A 22970-nucleotide genomic window follows, 5' to 3' on the forward strand; every position below is an offset into this window, starting at 1 on the left:
TAGTATTTATTTTATTTTATTCTTTTTTATTTATTTATTCTTAGTACTATATGACAATCATGAATGAGTCACCAGTTCTATTCGAAAGGGACATTAATGGATGAGTTTATTTTCTTTTGTAAAATATGTAATAAATGTTCATTTTGTTTTTGTATTAATTTCAGTTTGCTGCCAGGGCAAATAATAGTCACTCTCAAAAAGAATAATTTATGTAATAAAGTGTTTTAAAAAAAAAAAAAAAACAGTTTATACTTTAAATAAAGTCTTTAAAACTGTGAAATCTGTTTTTTCGAAATATATTTCGATGTACAGTGTATAGACCTACCTTTATGCAGCACAGTAGAATATTGTTCAGAATATCAAGTTTTATATTTCTAAGAGGAAGTGGCTTGTAATGTGCAAAATCTTTAGCTGGTCTTACTACTCTAGAGTTTTGTGGCACTCTAATACTCCATATCTACAATATCAATCCCCAGTTTGTTGTTTTTGACTGTTTTTTTGTTGGAAGCTACAGATATTTCTGTCCTAGATCCCAACAGCAGTAGCAGTAATGGATCCCTCTCACTGTGAAGAGACTCGTGCTGGATGTCATAATGTACCAAATCAGTATTATCGAAGGATGATTCTTATACATTCACTGAAACGAGACTCTTCTGAGAACCTTATCAATAAAACATAATTGTTTACTTCAACTGAGCAACGTCTAGTTCACTTTCACCTCATTTTTTTTTTCACTACACTTTTGCAGAACATCACGTAAGTAGCGACAATCTTTGGAGCACATCGTCTATCCATTAATGATCTTTTTTTCACATCTTGTTAATTGTGCATCACTCTCACTGATAAGAGACAATATTTGCTAAAAAATCTAACAACACTGTCAGTAAACAACCACTTTGCCTGCCCTGGTTCATGCTGGTTAACTTTCATGGCTCACTGAGACATTTAATGGAACAGGGCCATCATAAAAACAACTGTTTCCCCCCACACTGAGACAAATCAAGATGGTCTAATGCGCATGCGTGCTGGCTCGGTGGGGCCGCTAATGAAATTCTGTTAAAAAGGGTAATTACATTCCCTGCAATGATTTATTTACACTGTGTATTTGTTTTAGGTTTAGTCTAGTCACAGCGGGCAGCTGTTTGTGGAAAAGTTACTTTGCTATACTTAGCTAAAAGCAGTAGCTAGCTATTTTGAAGCCAATTAGCCACATATATTTCCTTCAGGATTTAATGGAGACCAGAAACAGCTGAAAGGCAAGTGAATATTGCACTTACATGCATGAGGAGGTCCAAAACAGTTGTTGTTTTGTTCAGTTTTTCTAAATATAAAGCACTTTATTAACATGTTTGGCAGGTGGACTAAAAAAACAATAATTTGAGACTGTTCACAGGTTGTTTGTGCTGCCCCCAAGTGGCCAACTATAATAAGTTCATAGAAGGAAAAGTGTCTTCCCATTACATGCACAGTCATTTGACAAAACATTAGGTACGCTAGTGGGAAATAACTGTTCTAATGTAACAGTGTAGCACTAAATCTTAGCTTCATGGATTTGAAAAACTAAAGTTTAAACTCAAGTCTCGTTTTGTGAAAGTTAGAAAGTTTAATTTATGTTGAAAACGGTTAACAACATTCAACCTGTAGTTTGTGGTGCTGTTAAACTGGATGGAACTATAACACAAAAAGTGTTTCTGTTATTTCGTCACTCTAGCCTGATGAATAAAATGGGTTGGTCAAAATAACAGAAACATGTGTAGGTACAACAGAATACAATTTGAACGACTTCAGATTTTTTTAAGTCGACTAATATGAGCTGAAAGTCGAGTTGACGTCGACTAGTCGATGACGTCACATATAAAAACACAGTAGAAAGTACTGCTTTGCAACAATGAAATCTATATTCTTTACCTGAACTCATGTATGTGCAGCCTCCTTCTCTCTATCCGCAGGACGTTTGGTGAAGTTGTTAATTGACTGCAGCTGAGATGATTTGGACCGTTCCTCTGCTGGCGTTAGCGGATGCCTTTTCAGACGAGTGAGCATTGCAGTAGTACTTTTGTCGTATTTCAGGACTGACTTACATATCCTGCATGTCACGATAGAATGGGCTTCAACTCCAGTGAAGTATTTCCACACACTTGATGAACCGCTGCTAGTTTGCTGCAATGACCCACTGGGCTCCTTGCCTGGCTTCTCGGAGGCGTCCGTGTTGTTATTGTCACGTGATCGGCGAATCGTCGACTTCCTGCTTAAAGCCTCATGGCACAGCAGTAAAGTTGATTAGTGTTGGCACCCCAAAATACAATTTGATAGCACTACAAATCACAGCCTGACATGGAAAGAGTTTTTTGGACAGTTACTTTAAACAAATGCTGAATGAGATTACGTCCATGGAATCTAATATTGTAAGGAATAAGAAGGACTGTTAAACATTGGACATAAAGAAACTTGCAAGTGAATGTAAAAGCTGTGTTCAAAGGTTTACTTACAGTATAGTAAAAATAAGTATATGTATTATGGAGAAGATCAGTGTCAGTGTGAGGTCGGGGTTCATTTGAACTTCTATACTGTTAGTAGTGACAGAAAGGTAATTTCAAGTCTATTTATAAACTGATCCAGGTCACTAAGTGGTCAGGCAGACACGTTGCAACCGAAATCCTGCAACAGCAACTGTGTTAAAAATAAACAGATCCAGCCAGGCACAAACAGCTACAGTACACTGGTCTACAGTCTGCTCTCTTCCCTGCCTTACATTACTGGAGAAGTGCACGTCAGTTGTGGCCAGTGTTGTGTAAGTTCACACCAAACTAGAACTAGTTCAAAGTTCCCTTCACACAGATAAAAGTGAACTAGTTCAAGTTCACTTCATTAATTTTGAACTAAGTTCATAAGTATCCAGAATGAACAGCTCACGTTCATTTTCTTTTTTTTTTTTTTAATGAGCAGCTTCGAGCTATTCTTGTTCAATAGAATCTCTGACTGACCTGCCCATCCATCCCCAGCTCGTTATGTTTTCATCTCCAGGATCTGTACTGCTTTTTTGAATAACCATTGACTGTGTATAGTGTGCATACTATCCACACAAACAAATGAGTTATTTCCTATAGGAAAGCTGCTTCTGCGGTACCGGAGGCGGCTTTTCTTCTCAGCTGCACCAGCCATGCTGTATGCCGTAAATGCACATTGGCTGACAGCTGTTGTCGATGTCAGCACATCGGCTGACAGCTGTCGTAAAACTTTTTTTTTTTTTTCCCTGAATGGGGCTGAACGTCATTATTTCCCTCCAGATTGAGCAAAACTCCCGTCTACGCTCCAAGTTAGAAAAATGACGGCGTTCATTGCACAACACTGGACACGGCTGTGCGCTGTCATCGTAGCATCTGCGTCAACATAACGCAGATGTCTAAACCGCCTATTAACATCACACACAACATTCACATACACAGTGGTCCAATCTACTAAACAAACTGAAATGACACGACATGACATGTGTTTCCTTATGGCAATAAATTATTTTAATGCAAGACTAAAAAGCAAAACTGCATCCAACCGGTAATTTGGTTTCTGTTTAGCAACCACAACATTTTTTTCATATTTTCAGTTTTATTTCCAATGTACGTAATAAAAATAACATTTGAGTGATTTTTCATACCAAGATGAGCATGGGAAAAAAAATAAAACAACATGGCCGTTGAAGGTGAACAGTAATCAAACATAAATCGCCGCCATCTTTAAAAATGCATTCCATTTATTGTCATGTGATTCCACCGTAAGACATACATCTGTGCAAATGAAAGGTTTACATTTCAAGCGTCAGCTTCTCAAGAGCACCCCGTGGCTCATTAGCAGCCAGGGTCTTGGTGGCCTTTGGGTGAAGATTCCAGAATAAGGGATAGTCCTCGTTCATGGTCGAGAGCATAGCTGAAGGGGAGTTAGGAAAGGTTGTAGGTGGTTGACCAGGCAGGCAGGAGTAGTATCTCACAGAGGTAATCATCATAAAGTGCCAGAGAGCATCACACTAGATGAGCCTGAGATCAGTATATGTTTGTGTGCCGTGTATGTACCTTGATGTGTGTGTGTGTGTGTGTGTTTGTGCCTGCTGTGTGTTGGTGCACAACTTCAGGAAAGAGCCTGAGAGTCAGGTTATGTTTAGAAGCTCAGTTACAAGCTGCTACAATATAACCCCTGGACAGATCAGTCAGTCAGTGCTGAGGGCTTCACATCAAGCTGGAGTAGCTCTGAGGGAAAAGGCTTCCACATAGAATGGAGGCTTTTATTAATGGACGTGTGCAACTACTCGTAGAGGAAAAAGGAGGGCGAGCAAGGTTTAAGGCAGATGAGGGAAAGGGTGATTGGATTCGAGGCACAGAAATGAGGGCAAGAGGGCAATAGGGGGGGGGACACTTGGGGGAACAGCGTTATGTCAGCATGTCCCAGAGACAGCAGCAACACAGAGCTGTCCAGCAGGCTGTCAGGCACGTGTCTCCTGTGTCGTCCCTTCTCCTGTCTTCCACGACATACACTGAAGAGGAAAAAACAGAGGAGTCCCAAAAAGAGTCAGCAGGGGTTAACAAGGTGAGAGAGAAAGGGCAAAAGGTTGGAAGACAATTAAAGGAAGCAATCAGTCATTTCTTTTCTAAAATCACATAACACCACAGATCATTGTCAGAACTACACTGTCGAGTCTCCAGCGGTGAGTTCAAGTGTAACCATGGCTGATATGATTTTCCTCTAATTACATTCGTCATGGGAGGCACATCTCCATGGTAATACCATGGCAGCCCAGAGCCATGATCAGACATCATTACAGTTGAGGTAACGCTGGGCAAGACATATGCTTTTTACGTCACATGTATAGCAGTGGCTTTATTTCACTTTAAGTCAAAAACATTAGACATGTAAAAGGTTTCACAGCTGCTTCAGTCAGCAGAGGGAAAAAAACAAGTCAAACTATAGGCTGTAGACTAAACTATCTCTGGTTCCTTGTGTATGCGATTAATCATTCATGTGAAAGGAAACACTCATCCAACTGCGACGGCGTGACAAGGCATCTAGGTGACCTGGTTTCGATCAACAGATAAAATTAAGGTAGCTAATCACTTATAATCACGGATTCTGATAACGAAATCAGACTAATGACTGGTCAGTGCTGGTCACAGGAGTTGAATCACTTCAGTGCTCGCATTGACAAATAAAGGTGTTCTATATTCTCTGCTAGCATGTCGGTTCTCTTTGCATATTCATTTCTGAATATTTTACGGTGTGCTTTTTGTTTCGCAGCTTGTGCTACAGTTTGCTGGATGCTCGGCTGGAGTTGCTACCGCATTAACACGAGTTATTCTTTATGTAACAGTCCTACATAGAGATTAAATCATTTGTCTATCAGTCTCATTTGCTTGATAACCATTTAATAGCTGGTGTAATTTTTCCAGCAAAATGCACAACATTTTTGTTCCAGCTGTGAAACATTTTCAAAAAGCTAAGCAGGTAAATGGAACTTAGCTCCATTAGTTGTATTACGTCTCTGGTCTTCTCCCACTGTGATTAACAATTTTTATCAACAGTAGCCGTCTGATGGAAAAAGTCTTGGCGAACTGCCAGAACCTTCAGACCAAGGCGTGAATGGGATGATTCACAATAGTGTGGGAGAAGGTAAACAGTGACGAAGTGCATGTGCAGAGCTGTTCCAGGAAAGTGAGTAAGATTGAGGGGAAACCCTGGCGAAGTGTGTTAATCAACAACCATATCTTAATTCTTTCCTCCTTATTTAGTTGTGATAAACTGTTTGAACAGCAGAGAAATCAAGGTCAATGACGCTGCACATTTTAATTTATTATTCTGGAATTGAAACGGAAATGTGTCTACTGACACTCATATGACGGGCAATTGTTGCAGTGACAGCCAAGGTGACTGGGTCAGTGGGTTAATTGCCCCCCCGGGGACAAATAAAGTTTTCTGAATCTGAATCTGAATCTGAATTAACCACCTGCTCACTAGACATTGTCATATTGCATTGAATAACTGGTTGTTGCTTTTTTCATAGCACCACTACTCACTAGATGTTTGCCATTTATCAGTTCAGCACATTTGGATGTAAAGTCAAGTACTTTAGTATATGAAAAAAATGGAACTTGGAAAATGGAGCAATCATCTGATTCAGTTGCAAAATAAAGGGCACTGGAACTGGTGTTAAAAGTGTGCAATGAACAGGGGCGTAGCACCAAATTCTGGGCCCTGTACACTCTTAATGTCAGTGGGCCCCTATCCATGCCAGTGCTAGCAAAAAAAAAATAAAAATAAAAAATTGGGGGCATTTATTTATAAATATAAAAAGCATAAGTAGGGCTTTAAAATCAGGTCAGATTATATTTATGACTGGTTCTTTCATTGAACACCTGAACTGATGCATTTGGCCTACTTGTGCTCAAACATCTATAAACATTTTGATTTAAAAGCATTTATTGTTGAACAGGAGCCAACAACTGTACACAGAGATTCAAATCAAATAAACTATCTCCTTTTTCAATGAAATTGTTCTTCAGCTTGCAGAAAAAGAAATAAAGCCTTGCTAAAGCCTTACACGAGATGCAAGGATGTCATTTACATCCCAATAAATGCCCATTGACTCTGGACTACGACAGCATTAACGTTAATTGGATGCAGGTACACAACAAGTAAACTCGGTTCACCTTTTGGAAAGAAAGCAGTTAACAGTTGCTTCTACCTCATTTCTTTTTCTTTCCGCTCTTTCTTTTTCTGATACCCCGATTTGTGTTTTTTGGGCGGCATGATGACAGATAGCCTCCAGGTCATTCAATCTGCGCTCACTGATGTACTTGTCGCCGGCTGCTGCCTATGGGCGGACTAAACCATTTTGCGTCTCCAAGAGGGGGGCCCCAGAATGTCCAATATGTTGGAAGTTCATTCCTCTCAGTTGATGTTATCAGTATATTTGAAATACATTATGACACCAATTAATTGGAGGGCCCAATTAATTAAAAAATAAATAAATAAAATTTTCATGGGCCCCATCGCTACTTGGGCCCTGGGTAGTCAGGTCCCCTTTTCCCCCCACTACCACGCCCATGGCAATGAAATAAAACCTTTACAAACATTCCAGGAATGTCTTGATTGTTAATTAAGCATCTAATTTGCTGCTCCAGCCATTGGAAAAAATAAAAAATAAATAAGCTTTAATTCAAGAGTCTATCAGAACGATCTTGGCAATTTTCAATCAAACTGAAATTGCCAAAAAGCAAGAGCACAGCTGGGCTATATTTTTGTAAGTAGACAAAATGTCTACAACAGTGACATTGTGGAAAAAATCCAGCAAAAGAATTTCCATTTTCCCATTGCTGGTGCTGCAGCGCCCCAAGAGGTAAACTATCAATGCTCAGGTAACTGCACTGGTCACCTGTCCCCCGCTTTGCAGTTCATAGCAATCCGTCAGGACTCTCATGATACGGCCCTGTCCCCAGTCAAAGAGTCATTCAGCACTTTTCATATAATCCTCCAGACATTTTGTCAAGGCAACATAACAAATACTGTACATATCTGTTGTGTGGTACCACTCACCTGTGTTTTTGGGAGCTTCCCCATACATAGGCCCAGGAGGGGGTCCGCCTTGCCAGCCAAACTGTGGTTGTCCAGGGTACCCTTGGTAAGGAGGCTGTCCTGGGCCAGGATAAGGACCTCCGGGGCCCATTTGCCCGGCAGGATAGTTAGGGTATGCTGGATTTGGCTGCTCCATGTTCACAGGGTAGCCCTGTGGAGGATAGCCCTGGGCTGGATAGCCTTGTGGAGGTGGGCCCTGGGCAGGGTAGCCTGGAGCAGTTGGGCCATTGCCTGGGTATGGAGGTGGCTGCTCAAAATTCATCTTTGGGTTGAAGGATCACTTTAAAAAAAAACAAAAGTGATGGTGTAAATAACAGCACTTTTAATTTCTGGACATACTAAATGTATATTGACTCTCGCAATTAATTATATTCTAGCATTAATGTTAAACAATATCATATAACAGAAATGAATACAGCTAATTTTTCTGTGTCTGAATACCAACGGAAGGCTTTATGTTTGACCATTTCATTTTCCAATTACTCCTTCTTAGTCTTACCTTTGTCCTACTTCCTTCCCAGATTCCTTGTAAAAGGGCTTGGTAGCCTCTAGAGTCACATTAGATAATGAATTCCCCTGAGTCATGATACAACATCATTACGTTTCAAGATAGGCATTAAAAGGATGCAACTGCTTTCCAGGACAGCAATGCATTCATCATTTAGTTCACTCCCTTAATGCTAAAAACCTGTCTCCTGCTACATTGTGCTACTGCAACAATCACGATCTCCACAGACACAGAGGCAAGAAAGCACAACACATTATGTTAATGTTTGCAGAGGCTGTTCAAACACTGCTTAACAAATAGAGAAGCCAGCTTCATAGAGCGCAGGGTGAGGCTAATGAAATGAATCGAGGGAAAGAGAGGGGCAGAAAGAGATTGCTGTGACCATACAGGCCTATAGGAGATGTACTTTCACACCTGGTCTTCTTCTTAAGTGAGAATCACATGAACGTGACATGTCACACGTTGCACACCGCATGAACGTGTGAAAATAACGTGCCTATCCAGCAACTAAAAAACACTCGAAAGAACAATAAGCTTAGTATCTAAAGGTTATTTGCTCCCCTTTGGACCTTGTGAACTAAGTACATTTCCCAACCAGCCACTAATGGCTGCTGATGAGGTAGATCCAGGCCCATCACAAACCCCCGTGCTCGCCTTCATCAGTAGAATTGCTCATGCAGAACAGCCATAACAAGGGGAAAGTGGGCCAGATGGAGAACAGCAACTGTGCTTGCCCTCCCAGGATTCCTCGGTCACGTTGTGTATGTACACTGTAAACATCTCCATAGCACCCCTGCCTAATTCCTTCCCGCTCATCCTCTCCATTCAGATCCCACCTTCAGTTTATAATAAAACAATGTTATCACTGCGGCCCCAAATGAAATTGTGTCAAGAGTTTACACTCTGTCTCAACTGGGTCACACAATGGCACTTGTTAATGCCGTTATCTATACTGTTATCTGCTTTGGAAAACTAATATTGAATTTACTGGGTTCAAAGTATGATGACGGGATTTTTTTTTATATCTTTTTATTGCCTCAGAGTATTAATAACAACATTACATTGTGACTATCAGGAAATGATATGCCTGTGGTTAAGATAATTCGTATATTTCGTACCATAAAAGCAAAACGGTGGAATACAACCGTTAATGTACCGATATGCTTCTCTGTGTGGTACCTGCTCAAAGATGGCAGGACATTTCACCACCTGAGCGTGTTCTTTGAGCTACTGACAGATGACAAGGCCTGGGTAACTATGGTTACTGTGTCCAGGGAGAATTGAATATTCCCTGGAGATTTATTTTTGCCATGCCAGTAAGCCAGCAAACACAATACCAGGACCCCAGAAGTAGCTCTCTCGTTACAGTCGGTTTTGATGTTTTCACATACACCTGTGCTCATCCTGACACGACATGTCAAACTGTGAAACGCTGTGAAAGAGGTCTACAGTGTTAGATTACTCGCTACAGGCTGAGAAAGGCCTTCTTTCAAAAGGTCCTTACAAATAATCAGTAATCCGACGCCAACAGTGTTGCCTTCCTACAGAATCAAAGTCCCTCTTGTAGGCCATCTTACTTCTATTACAGTCATGTAAATCTTTACTGGACTTTGGCATTTGACTAGGTTTTGCTGATAAGTGACTTATAGTTCCTGATTTGTATGAAGGCTCCCTCAATACGTGTCTCTTCACTGCGTGACTTGCATGACCATTTGCATGTGAGCCATTCGTTTCCACCCTTTTGGAAAGCAGAAACAAGTGAGTGAGCTCTGACAGTGTTTTCACAACAGCCTGATGCTGATAATCTCCCACACAGACGCACACGCGGACAGTTCACCCCATCCCTTTCTGAATCCATTAAACTCCTTTACGTATGCATAACAGAAAAGAAACAGAATTTAACAATTATTAACAATATAATAAAGAACACAGGGTGACATTTATTAACCAAATTCAAACCATTAACTGTGTTAGACTAAGGATGTTTAAATATAAACTAAGCAAAAGCTCCATCAGCTATTGTAAAGCTATAAAAGCCAGTGTCCTGACAATAATGTGCAATCACCAGGCAGGCTACTAATGGAACCAATACGAACAAAGAAACTCCTATTTCATTTTAACACAAATTCAGCAGGAAATGCGCTAATTAAGTTAACCACATGATGTCAGCATTATTGCAGTGTGTCCTACAGCATAGTAGTATCTATTGAACTGAAATGGGTTCTGTTGAGACAATAAATGCTCAGTTTAACCCCAAATACTATGGCTTAAAGGGCAGCTACAAGAAACAGGTCAATACTGGCCTAGTTTAAACTGAAAGAGCTTCATTATATATAGACTGTGCGAGCACAAGAGGAGCTATACATGCGGCTGAGCGTGCCCTGTAGCCTGGCAGCCCATGTTTACTTCTCCCACGTCTGGAGACATCACGAGATAAGGCTGGGTGTATATGATATGACCCCATTGGACCTAATTAGGAAAAAAAATCAGAACAACCGCACACAAACACCCACTCAGGGCCAACACATCTCAGCCAAGATATGGAATACAACTAAAATATTCTTTGTTTGTTTGTTTAAAAAAAGGTGTCCCACATCCATCCATCCATCCAGGTAGAAAAACCTCTAAACATTAATTTGAACTGAGCTATGGCTAATTTGTTATTGGCTTAACATTATCATATTAGCTATTTTTTAGTTTTAGTAGCAAATTAATATTAGTAATATTGGTAAAAGTATTAGTATCCTTATTATCATATAATGTGTTGTGCTTTCGATATAACATATAAGACATATATAGATGCTAAAGCAGAAGAGGCACCTGCAGGCCCCAATCCTTGCCAGCACCGTTACCCACCCCCCTAAGTTTATGTCGACTAGGCTCATAAACACATAAATATAAACGTTACGGACATGTTTATAAACCACCTACCGTTGAATTAATAGCGTCCCGGTGTGTTCTGTGTAGCTGTTGCGGCTGCTCGGCAAGAAACGCCGTCTGTCTTCAGTGTTTACTACAGTTTTTACCGCAATGAGCGACTCTCCACTGAAATACAATGCGTATCGCGTTAGCTGGGCGTGACGTCACTTTGAAGGGTACAGGGGGGGGGGCGGGGGAACGCCGCGGGGGCAACAAAAGGACGCGATTGGCTGCCGAGCCCAACGGCTGCTCGCGGCGTCCAATCACAAGCGAGCCCGGTGATGGAGGGGACGTCAGGGAAAAAAACACAATGACTCCGGATCATTTGACTTTCTAAAAGATTAAAGAGGCCTACATCACCAAGTAGGTGGCGGAATAAACCAAAGGCGAGGGAATAGCTGAGTGACTAATAAACGTTAAACATTAACCAGTGACCTAGTTGCATTCACTCTAGGAAATGTGCTTATGGGGCTCCTGGAAGTTTGGCACACCAAAAAAAAAAACAAAAAAACAGCGTGTAATATTAATAATTCATATAAATATGGTTTGTCATGTTTGTTTTATTTTTACTGTTTGATGGCATCAATCCGTTTTTATTGAGCGTTTAACGGCAGAGCTGTTTAGATAAAGTGCGTTGCTGGTTTTCTCCCAGCAGATGTCAGACTAGTCCCAGTCCAGTCTCCTCTGAATTTAAATGAGTTGTTTTGTTCTTGTGTGCGATTACAAATGAGTGCAAATTTTGCTTTGCTTTTAATATATTGTTAATATACTATTAATATATTAATTATCAGTACCCACACCCCTCAACGTAGGACCGTCCCATTTAAATACATAATATTATAAGGAAAATTTAACATACTGGACGTTTCTGTTGGCTAAACACACATTTTAAGAGTAATTGAGTTTGTATGCGGTTTTTGTATTTTGGTTTTATTTTAACTTAAAAAATGTAATAAAGTGACAATGGCACTAAAGCATGACGTAAACATTCAGCTTTAGTTTAAATGAAAGCCCACCACAAAGGAACTCACCCACCAAAGAAGTATTTGATAATCATTATGGAGTATAGGGTTGCAGTATTGCCCAGTATAACTGCAGTTTGTTTGGTTTATAACAGAGCAGCCTAATTTTTAAATTAGTCTTGTTTGCTTCTTCTTTCTGAGGAAGGAAGAGGGAAGGAGTTATAACATGAAAGAGTTATATGACTCTTGGACGACGCTACACATGCTGAGCTTTGTTTCTGTGTCAGCGTCTGTGCTGTTTTTAGGTGACCAGACAGCTCACAGACAGAGTGAAGGAATGTATCTGTACCATATATATGCACTTTGTTGTGAGTTCACATACTGTACATGCGTAGCACCTAAAAGACGATTATGGAAGAAGGAAGCAATATGTCTTTACAAACAAGATTCTCTGTTTGCAGTCCTTGTTGGTAAGTACAGAAGGAAGCAAAACATCCATGGACAAACTTGCAAAGACATGTATTGTGAGTTCACATGCACGTGCACAACCTGAAAGCCAACTGTGGCAGAAGGAAAAATAACTCTTTACGAGCAAAAATTTTCCATTCGCAATGTGTGTTGAAAAAGGAAGTGATGAACAACAAGCAGGATACAAGTGTTTATTGTGTGTTGGATATGCTAGATTTTCATGCTGAAGTGGAGAAAGTCTATATATTCAGAAACATACTGTTCTATAACAGAGCATTATAAGATGACAAAAAAGTTTAATGCATCCTATTATTCTGCAGGGTAATCACGATTGTCTTAGCTTATGTGTCCCTGTCACATGCCCAGTGATGAATCTACTAAAGCCCACCCACTCTAACCAATGCATTAACGCTACTACAAAAATCTTCTGACACAGTATCATACATGCATATTATAAGATCATGAAAGTTTTATGCACCATAATGTTCTGCAGAGTAACTACAAGTGCCAAATATAAACCTGCTGATACGCACATGGCACATGCCACATGCACATGCGGTTGTAAAACAGTATATTATCTTTTCCATTAGATATTACATTACATGAGTACAGTGTGAATATAGTAGCATACCAGCACCCTGCCAGCATGGCAGCTGCCACTGACAGCGGAAGTGTTCGGCAAGGCAATTCCACACCATGCAGAAACATGTGATAGCGCTTATACAACGTATAAGAGGTTTGCTTATATCCACAGACTGAGACATAGACCATCAGTGCCCCTGAGAATCATGCATGTATGCACACTGAGCTATGTTTACAGCTAGCATAAAGTTGTGCATGGAAAGGATATTGATGTAAGGTACTGGTGGCATGTTAAGCAACAACTTGGCAGCAGCTTTAAAAAGGGCTGATCTTACAATGTCCCTTAGCAGAGATTGTGAAACAAACAGCACAGGAATCATTAGCTTTACTGAGCCTAATACACGTAAACACGGTATAGTCTGCGATGACTATTGTATGCTGAGCTTTTATGGCCGTATGTTGCAAACTTCAGTTCCTGAAACTAAACAGAATAAACCCGTGATGAACAATTTTAAATATTACATTACCTAATGTAATCCAAGAAACTAGTAACATCTGGTGCCTCAGATTTAATTTCAAAGCGCAGGCAGGATCGTGGAATTGTACAATGCAGAGCATTATTTTACTCATGTTCTGGGCTGAAGTCAACATAAAACAGTTGGCTGAACTCCTGCAGCGTAAATATTTAAGTAAGAGAAACGTAAAGTGGGATTTCTGTTCATGGTCTCTTCAACACATGGTCGACTTCAGCCCCTGTCCCCTCCCCGTCATGATGAATGTCGCCAAGCAGCCCGTGTGTTTGAGTGTCTGTTTACATCGTCTCCCCAGCAATTCAGCCCGGGCCCGTGCACACGGCCTCAACCCGGAGCGGCTGATAAAAATAGCGTCTCTTACAGTGAAACTGGAAGGGGAGCAGGTGGAAAGGGAGGGGCGAAGAGATGAAAAGGGGGAATATTTGGTCTTTGGCAAAGGGCGCTGGAGCAAGTTTACCAGGGTTCATTTAAACTGAGGGAAGGAGGATGGGTAGATGTCTGCGGGGCTGTTGACAGAGCTACGAGGAAGATACTTTCCAAAACAACATTGCATAGATGGAAAGCAATCACTGTACTGACTTGTTGTGCAGAAGGACTGATGAGGCATATCTGAACAATAGCAAAACTGTACACATTTAATGTCGCTTTTTGGATATAGTGCCGCATACCATTGAACAGCCAGGTGTTTTTTTACTCCTCAAATACGTTTGCATTTTTTTTCTCGTACTTACAATATCAGAATAGAAAAGAACAAAATAAGCCTGTTTGCAGACGCTTTTGGACCTTACTAGGTGATTTATACTTTGTCCAGAAAGTTGCTGACAAACTCATTTGTTGCTGTCACACACCCAGTGAGAAATGTTACAGCTATGGCTGCAAATGGCCTCCCACTCTAACCACTGTGTATTCACGCCACAACAAAGATTTCATATAATTAATCAGTTCATAATTCTGCATTTTAAAAATAAGACAAACAGTGTGACAAAAGTGTAGTAGAAATTGAATCATGCTCAGTATTTTGTGTAGGTGGAAAGGTTTGGATACACTTGTAGAGTAGGTGCGCTCACCCACACCCTTCTCCTGAAAATCTAAGAAGCGTTTTTGTGTACAAATCCCAGATAAGAATTATGTATAAGTAAATAACCACCTAGTCCTAAGTGTATGTCAGAAAAAGAATAGTATATTCGTGTGTGTGTGTGTGTACGTAGACAGACTTTGAGGTTTGCAGAGTGCTTTCGAGTATTATTCCTCACAGAGAGGAAATCCTTGAAAGCTCTATGATGGGGGCACATGGCGCTTGTCAAAGTCACCTGGCATCTCTGTTCTCTCTCACATGTCCTTGCCCTCACGTGCTTTGTGAAAACATCCGAGTGCACACAAACTTTGGGTTCACCCAGCATCACAGCGACTGCTGGCGAAGTGTTATCTTATCATTCTCCTGCTCGGGCCCAGTATTTGCTGTGGGCAGCAATAACACTACATCACAGAGCAAGTTTGCTTTGCATGCCCTCAGAACGACTTCAGTAGACCAGCGACTGAGCCTGAAAGTCTCGGGGTTATTAGGAAGCGCTTCATAAATCACAGCCTCTTCACCAAAAGTCAGTTGTTAGCTCTAATGCAATTTGAAGTGGTTGCCAGTCACGTCTTTCGGACCATGCGACTGGAACAGCTGCAGCAGACTGACCTACATACGACTGTTATACACGACACATTAGGGAACCCAAGTTCCTCAACATTGGCGATAGTTTTGAAATCAAAATCATGAACTGAAACAAATATTTAGGCCATATCTACTTCAGCGTTGAACATTACATATTAGAAATAGCTTCCTACTCAAACACCAGCAGGTGTCACACCCCACCTGTCATTGTGTTGCAGTTTCACAGGCCTTTGGGCTGCAGCTGCCCTTATCCTTAAGAGCAAGCCTACTCCTGCAGTTAAGTCTCCCTAATCTACAGATCAGCACGCATACCTAGCTCTGACCCCGCTGAGACAGGGGCTGAACACACAGTGTGCATGGGTGTGGGGAGCCTGCAGTGACATTTGCTAACTGTGCACAATTTGTTCCTTTCAAACCATATAAATTTCATTTATACATCTCACAAGTCTGGCAGTTCAGGACTTTATCTCTGATCAAAATGTGCTTTATGTTTAAACCTGAATGCTAATAATTTAGCCTAAAGAACCTACTTTAATGCTTAATCATTTCAGCACAGATGAGCCAGTTCTGTCTGCTTGTGTGAAGGAACTTCCCTCCACCAGTGTTTGAAAACACACCACTCCATACATGAGATGGCTATGCGAATAATTAACAGCTTAACATATACGTTTCTGTGGCCACGTGTTTTTCCATTACGCGAGGTTTCAAGAGGCTGTGTAGGAGGAGCTCTTTTTCCAAACACTGAAACATACAGTAGTTCCTCCTCCTAGCCATACTGTACACCATCCACAGATTAGCACCACGTGTCCTGTAACGGACAGTATAGAGCTTCACGAAATCCTCCAAAGTTGTTCCTTCTTTATAATAACTGGAAAAACAAGGTTAAAGACTGAATGAGGCCTTTAAATATGGCGATATCCATGAGTCCCATACAGACTGGATGTTAAAGTGGTTCGTGACCGAGCCGTTTACGTCACCATGCAGCTATAAATAAAGATAAAAGTATAGGGTGGGACATCTTACATCATTTAATGGTTTTAGTACAGTTTACATCACAGACAAGACGCTAACATCGCCCTAAATATTTCTCAACACAGAATGTGACACACATTTGCTGAAAAGATAAAGACACCAACCACTGATGACATTTTCTGAAAAGTGTTTATTTGATTTTTTTGTTTTACATTTCATCATACAAAACAAAGCAGGAGCTGATATTCAGTCGGCCCTGAACCCTTATATTAGGAGACACTTGTTTGCCTGTTACAAAGAAAGTTAGCATTTCTTTTTTTCTTCTCAGGGGGGTAAATGCAACTAAACAAAATCGATGCCTGCATTGAACAAACTCTACATGTGTTAATGTATTCATCTTTTATTCCCCAACTTAAAAAATAGGCTACATAATACACATTTCTTATTTACAAAATAATAAAAAAAAATTAAATCAAAATGGATTTTTTCAATCCTGTCGCAGCTCTGAAGCGAGCAAGCAACCAATCATTTAATACAATTAATACTTTTTTTTTTAATTTTAGGGTGGAAAAACACCCTATAGTTTTCAATGTTTTCATTCTCTCTGGTACCTCACAGAAGCGTTTACTTAAAAAAGGTGAAAAAAAAAAGCTTTATATGTAATGCATTACAGTCATTAATGACCATGGAGGTGTTTTAAACCAATAACTCTCCACAGGAGGTAATACTGGAGCTCAGATGTCCATCTCAAACTGGCTGTCATCTGTAGAGAAAGGAGGGACAAAAAAAAGTTAAGATAAACAAGGGAGATGTTTGACAAACAGCTGGCAAAAAAAAAAAAAAAAAAAAAGAAAAAAAAAAAAGAAATTGTTTGCACTCCGACGTCAACCACACCTTAACGGACCAAAGGCCAAGACCAGTCCTTATCAACACACACGAAACTGGCAGGACAACTAAAACAGCATGTAGCTAACAAATCCAAACCCCATGACGTGAATTATGTTTATCAACACAGCAAATGAGACAGAGGGAAAAAGAGGGTCAGCCCTAATCCCCATGGTCTTTGGTTTGACAGGAGGAATGAAGCAAGATAGATTTATAGCTGCATGTACTCTTTCAATAAATAGCTCTCAAGTTGACTGTGAGCCAAAACCTTCGGTCACTCTGCCACGAAAAGCCCCACTCAAACCATAATGAGAGGTTTTATCTGTTTTTAAAGTTAAAAAAAGTAAGAAATAAACACTGTACTGCAACTGTAAATTGGCTCGATGCCGGATGACATCTTAATCTTCACAGTAAAACCAAATTAACAAACACTTACTCTGGGAATGCAAAGTAAATCTGTCCAACGCTGGGAAATATGTAGTGATTGATCACTATTAAAGATCCTGGCCTAGGATTAAGGTGCTTAAATCCTAGTTATACTCATGATATCATATCCCGTGACACATTTCCAAGGAAAACATGCTGCATGTATGCTGTGTCAGCACTTGCTGGATAAGACTATGGGTAATGTGAAATGAATGTGAGACAATGGTGAGGACAGAAGATTAAAACTTGCATGGTCATCATATTTTTTCTAAAAAAAAAAAGTACGAAAAAACGCTTATGACTGGATTATAAAGGTTGTCCGGCACGTACACACACACACATATAGTGCCGCATCTAAAACATAAAAACAAAGGAAACCTGATCTCATGGAGATTTATTTTACAAAACTACTGAAGGCATTTGTGATTTCATGCTTGCTCAATCCGCTAATGTCAGTTTTTATATGTTTGCATACGCATTAACCCACAAAGTTCACCAACCACTCAAGAGCAGAGCAAACAAGAGCTAAATGACGTCATGTTTACCAGCAGTGTCCTTCTCTTCCTCCTCCACCTCTTCTTTGAGATCCTGCAGCTTGCCCATTGGGTGCGTGGCCGGTACCGTTACCCCTGGGATCTGGGGAAGACAGCACGGCGGGGTCCGAGCAATGGGCGAATTTCTACAATCCAAGAGAAACTTCCTGTCATAGATGATGCGGGTACCTGGGATTCAGGGGGGGGGGGGGGGGGGGGGGAATAAAACAAATCTGGGTATTTGCTTTTCAGGAAGTGAAGCACATAAATCTGAAGAAAAACAGACCAAATGCTGGAATTCTATTAGAATGACGAACTTATCTGGGGAGTTAAGCATCATTATTCTCTACTGGAGGGAATTTGGGTGGGAAAAGGAGGGACGCGAGTGCACACGGAGGGGAGGGATGAACGCTTCCAAAGCAAGGAGTTCTAGGAAATCAGAGCACAAAACATTCTCTCTTTGAAGCTCGGGGCTTTGGGATCTGAGCCACATGTCTCATACTTTGACTGGCTTAAAGCTTTAACATAAATAGCAGATGAAGCATGCATATGTCCAAGAAAGTCTTGAGTTTTTTGCCCTCCAGAGCAGTAGTATGACTTAAGCTCCTAACAAACTTTACAGCTTGTCACAACCAAAATCAACTTAGCCCGTCGCCATATCAACGTAGGTCAACTCCAAGGAGTGTCATAAACATCTTCTTGTGACAAGTGTGACCAGGACATGACTTTCTTCTGGACTTTGAACCGTTATGTACAGTATCAGATCACCCAGTCGGCAGGGATAAACATGTTATGTAATAACTGAGCAGTGAGCGGTTCATCCTGGACAAAGGGAAGCTGAGTGGAGGAGGGACGAACTGGGGCAAGAAAAGGGGTGGGGGCTGGAATGCTAACCTATAGCGCAAGTTATGCACTGCAAGGAAGAGTGCAGAGCTGCTACGTCCAGAAGCGCATGCTCTGACCCCAAGCAGAGTGTTATGCGTGGCTTATAATGCAATATGCAAGTCAAAACTCCGTGTTGCAACATCCTGCACTGCATTTACCCAACTAAAAAAAAAAACATTGCTCACACTCCCCCATGCATTAGACATTTCCTTTCACCTCCCCCCCTCCCCCCGTACAGAATGTTCTCCACTGTTCCTCAAATGCAGAGCAGAGAGCAGCGTGGATAGGACGGCCTCCAACTCCCCCACCACCACAGAAGCCAATCGCTTTAGGTTGTGGTGGCCGGACATATACACCCTCTTTAAATCACGAGTCACGGGTTCGACAAGTCTGGTCCAACGCCTCCAGACATCACATCAGTGTTTTTGATGCAGAAACAAGAGACTGCACGATCAGAGCAAGTTGCTTTTATTATGAAGACGCTTGTATGCCTCATGCACATCTATTATGCGTGACAAAAATGCCACCAGCAGCAAAAACATAAACATGAATGCGTTGCAACTGATTTGATGGCAATTTAAAGCTTATTTGATGGTAATTTAAAGTTTATTTGAAAGCAAGAGTTAGGGGAGGGGTCCACACAGAGTGTTTCTGTGGTGGTGGCTCTTGAATTCATGAAGTGTTTACTTTTGACAAAACATCAACAAACTTGTTAACAGGAGGGCTGAACCAAACTGTCACTTTAGAGCAACAAATGTGCCTTTCCAACCTTTTCCTGGTTGGTTGGTTCAGAATTGTTATCAGTGTGGTCACTTTTAATTACTGTCGCTGGTGTTAAGCAAAACTAATCCTATAAAACGACACTTTTAAGACTTGTTGCGTACGTGTGTATTGTTTGCAGACTATCGCGAGACCTCTCCGTCGAGCTGTGCGTGTTTGCACGTATGCAAAAATAACCGTTGAGTTACAGCTAAAGTTATCAGCTTTTGACCTGCGGAATGAACGCATTTGTTCAAACACAAGCACACTCTTCACTTTTTTTTATTATTATTACTATCCTCGCAGCACTTCACTTCAGACTTTTCCGTCTTCTTACCTCCAGGGGTGGTGGAGAAGAGGGTCCCCCCTGGTGTCTGGCTGTAACAGTCGGGCAGCTGGGACCAGTCCTTCAGGGTGAGCACCTTGGTAGGGATGGGGCAGCTCTTCACTTGATTTGTGCCAGTCGACATGCTAGCTTTGGCGCAGCTGCTGCAGGCGAAGAGTTGTTTTAAACTCGATATATAAGCTCCCTCGCAGACTCAAAAGTTTGTAGAATGCCTACAACTAACTAAGTTAAAGTTGTTAAAGTTTAAATTAAGAACTTGCACTTCTAATAAGCTCTGAGTTCGAGGCCCGGTGGTCGCCGCAAACAGCTACCAGACGCTACCATGTGCTGTATTTGTAGCACCCACAGCTGCAGCAGTCGCTCGTGATGTTTTTGTACAGCAGCGACGGGACACGTGGGGCAACGGCGAATGAGGCGCGATGGTTTTCTGGTAGGGGACAGTCCGCGAGGGCGGAGACAACAGTGCCACGAGGAAAACGTTTCACTGAGACGACAACAACAAAGGTTTAACGTTGGCTCAAGAGTGTATCTGTTGAGCTAAGGAAAGATATTACATTATGAAACCATGTGCAAAACTTTAAAACGTGGACAAAGATAGTTTAGTAGTAATAGCAAACTGAACTGAGCTCCAAACATCCATTTTTTGCACATTTAACCTGAGCTCATGCAAGCACCCCCAGCCTAAATTTACCTTTATCTCCCCTACATTTGTCTGATACCTTTACTAACTAGTTACTTTACAGATTACATTTTCTCATATGCTTTCTGTCCAAAGAAAAGCACAGCTCTCAATCAGCCAATCAGACTTTATTAGTGTAGCACTTTTCATACAAAGAAAATGTAGCACAAAGTGCTTTATACAGTAAACTGTGACTTAGGTTCATACGATAAGAGCAACTCTGATAAATAGCTTGGACTAAGGCCATTAAGGATTTTAAAATCAATTCTGAAGCAAACCGGAAGCCACTTCAGAGACTAAAATGGGTGTAATGTGTGCTCCCTTTCTGGTCCTCGTCAGCACATGGGCAACTGAGTTTTATAATAATTGTAAGTGCAAAATATTTTTCTTGGGAAGACCAGAAGCTAGGGCATTGCAGTAGTCAATCCTGCAAGTAAAAAAAGCATGCATCATTGTCTCTCTGTTGGCTTGAGAGAGAAACGGTTGAGATGATAAAATGCAGTTTTAGTTGTTGTTTCTAATACGTGGCTCAAAACTGAGATCTGAATCAAAGATAACACAGAGGTTTTTCACTTGCTGACAAGCTCTTGTTGACAAGCTCTTCCTGACAAGCTGTTACTGCCAGTGTTCGAAGTTTTGTATTAAGTTTCTCTCTCTGGGCTTCAGGGCCAATAATTAAGACCTCTGTTTTGTCCTGGTTGAGCTGCAGAAAGTTTGTTGCCATCCATGACTTGATCTAAAATACAATTAAAAAGGGCTTCAATTGGGACAGTGTCATCAGTTAGTTTCAAGCTGTATTTCTGAGGTCATGCAAAGTTCACTCTTTCAGGACAGTGACGCTACAAATATACCATAAAGTAAAACATGGTACATTGCCGTGGATTAAACTAACCATCAGTGTATGAAGTAGTCAATCTTAAATGCCGCCAGGATAAGCACACATCTTCTATGAAACCACCTTCTGATCAACGCGGGGAAAACCATGGAGATGGTGGTGGATTTTCACAGACACCGTTCTGCCCTTCCCTCACCAGTGAACATCCAGGGAATGGACATTGAGCAAGTGGCCTCTTATAAGTACCTGGGTGTTCACCTGAACACAAAACTGGACTGGACTCACCACACTGACGCACTCTACAGGAAAAGGGACAGAGCAGGCTCTACCTTCTGAGGAGACTGAGGTCTTTTGGAGTGAAAGGGGCACTCCTGAAGACCTTCTTTGATTCTGTAGTGGCATCGGCCATCCTGTACGGAGTGGTCTGCTGGAACAGTGGCATCACAGAGAGGGAGAGAAAGAAGCTGGATAAGGTCATCAGGAAGTCCAGCTCTGTCCTGGGCTGCCCTCTGGACTCAGTGAGGGAGGTGGGTGACAGGAGAGTCCTAGCAAAAGTGTCCTCCATGCTGAACAACGAGTCCCACCCCCTGCATGGTGACCTGGCAGGACTGAGGAGCACCTTTAGTGACAGCCTGCTTCACCCTTGATGTGTGAAGGAAAGATATAGAATGTCTTTCCTTCCTGCTGCTGTTAGGCTCCACAACGAACACTCTTAATATGTGCAATATTACAACACCACAAGTGCAAAAAACTTCTCACATATGTGCAATAGTATTACACCACAAGGTGTAAAAACTCCAAAACACCAGTTTGACACCAGTCTATGCAATATTTTACAATTCAATCTGTGCAATATTTTTTATCCTATTCTATTTCATTATTTATCTTTTATAAGCTACTCTTTTTGCACTTGTTATTTTTTATTCTGTCCCATTGCGGGACTAATAAAGGTTTTTCTTATTCTTATTCTTATTCTGTCCCTCAATAAAATAATATACCTGTTGTAAAAGCTTTCTGCGTAGTTATGCTTTTCAGTGTCACACAGAATTGCTCTTAGGATAAATACTGCAAACAGAAATAGCAAATGTTCATTAAATTTTTTGGATTGGGAAATAGGAATCTCACAAAAAGATGGCTCCTCTGGACACTCTGCCTCGCAAAACAAATGCATCTCCGCCTCATGCTTGTTAATTGCTGGACAACACTGCCCCCTGCATGGGTTTCAACGTGTTGGAGCCGTGGACTGGCTGGCATACAGTCAATGGTTGGCACCAAGTGCGCAAGGTTCCTCCGAAGGGCTTATCACAACCTCTGCAGATCTTTATGGGTTACTGTTATCTATGTCTCATCATTTCCACAGAAAGCTCACGCATTATTTATTTTTATTACAGTATGTTTATTTTA

The 22970-nt window shown here is 41.2% G+C and overlaps 2 protein-coding genes across 2 annotated transcripts; both read right to left on the bottom strand.

The window, feature by feature from the left end:
* Positions 1–2926: 2926 nt before the first annotated feature.
* Positions 2927–11189, bottom strand: LOC311492099 (cysteine-rich and transmembrane domain-containing protein 1). Its single transcript, XM_084550255.1, has 3 exons — positions 11054–11189; positions 7576–7894; positions 2927–4522 (listed from the first exon to the last, which is right to left on the bottom strand). The coding sequence occupies exons 2-3, from the start codon at positions 7874–7876 to the stop codon at positions 4419–4421; spliced, it is 405 nt and encodes a 134-aa protein (XP_084406381.1). The 5' UTR covers positions 7877–7894; positions 11054–11189; the 3' UTR covers positions 2927–4418.
* A 5199-nt stretch (positions 11190–16388) lies between these two features.
* eif4ebp3l (eukaryotic translation initiation factor 4E binding protein 3, like) lies at positions 16389–20549 on the bottom strand. The gene is made up of 3 exons (XM_084549558.1): positions 20044–20549; positions 18075–18251; positions 16389–16981 (listed from the first exon to the last, which is right to left on the bottom strand). The coding sequence occupies exons 1-3, from the start codon at positions 20174–20176 to the stop codon at positions 16953–16955; spliced, it is 339 nt and encodes a 112-aa protein (XP_084405684.1). The 5' UTR covers positions 20177–20549; the 3' UTR covers positions 16389–16952.
* Positions 20550–22970: the final 2421 nt, after the last annotated feature.

This window comes from Chelon labrosus (genome assembly GCF_963514085.1).
Source record: "Chelon labrosus genome assembly, chromosome: 8".
NCBI classification, from domain to species: Eukaryota; Metazoa; Chordata; class Actinopteri; order Mugiliformes; family Mugilidae; genus Chelon; species Chelon labrosus.

What these genes read in the sequence shown, in the direction of transcription:
- eif4ebp3l (XM_084549558.1), bottom strand. Translation starts at nt 20,176, where the DNA reads ATGTCGACTGGCACAAATCAAGTGAAGAGCTGCCCCATCCCTACCAAG. An exon ending in CTTCTCCACCACCCCTGGAG is followed by an intron (nt 18,252 to 20,043) that starts GTAAGAAGACGG and finishes CCTGAATCCCAG; the next exon opens with GTACCCGCATCATCTATGAC. An exon ending in GGAAGAGAAGGACACTGCTG is followed by an intron (nt 16,982 to 18,074) that starts GTAAACATGACG and finishes CTTTCTCTACAG; the next exon opens with ATGACAGCCAGTTTGAGATG.
- LOC311492099 (XM_084550255.1), bottom strand. Translation starts at nt 7,876, where the DNA reads ATGAATTTTGAGCAGCCACCTCCATACCCAGGCAATGGCCCAACTGCT. An exon ending in GGAAGCTCCCAAAAACACAG is followed by an intron (nt 4,523 to 7,575) that starts GTGAGTGGTACC and finishes TTTCCTCTTCAG; the next exon opens with TGTATGTCGTGGAAGACAGG.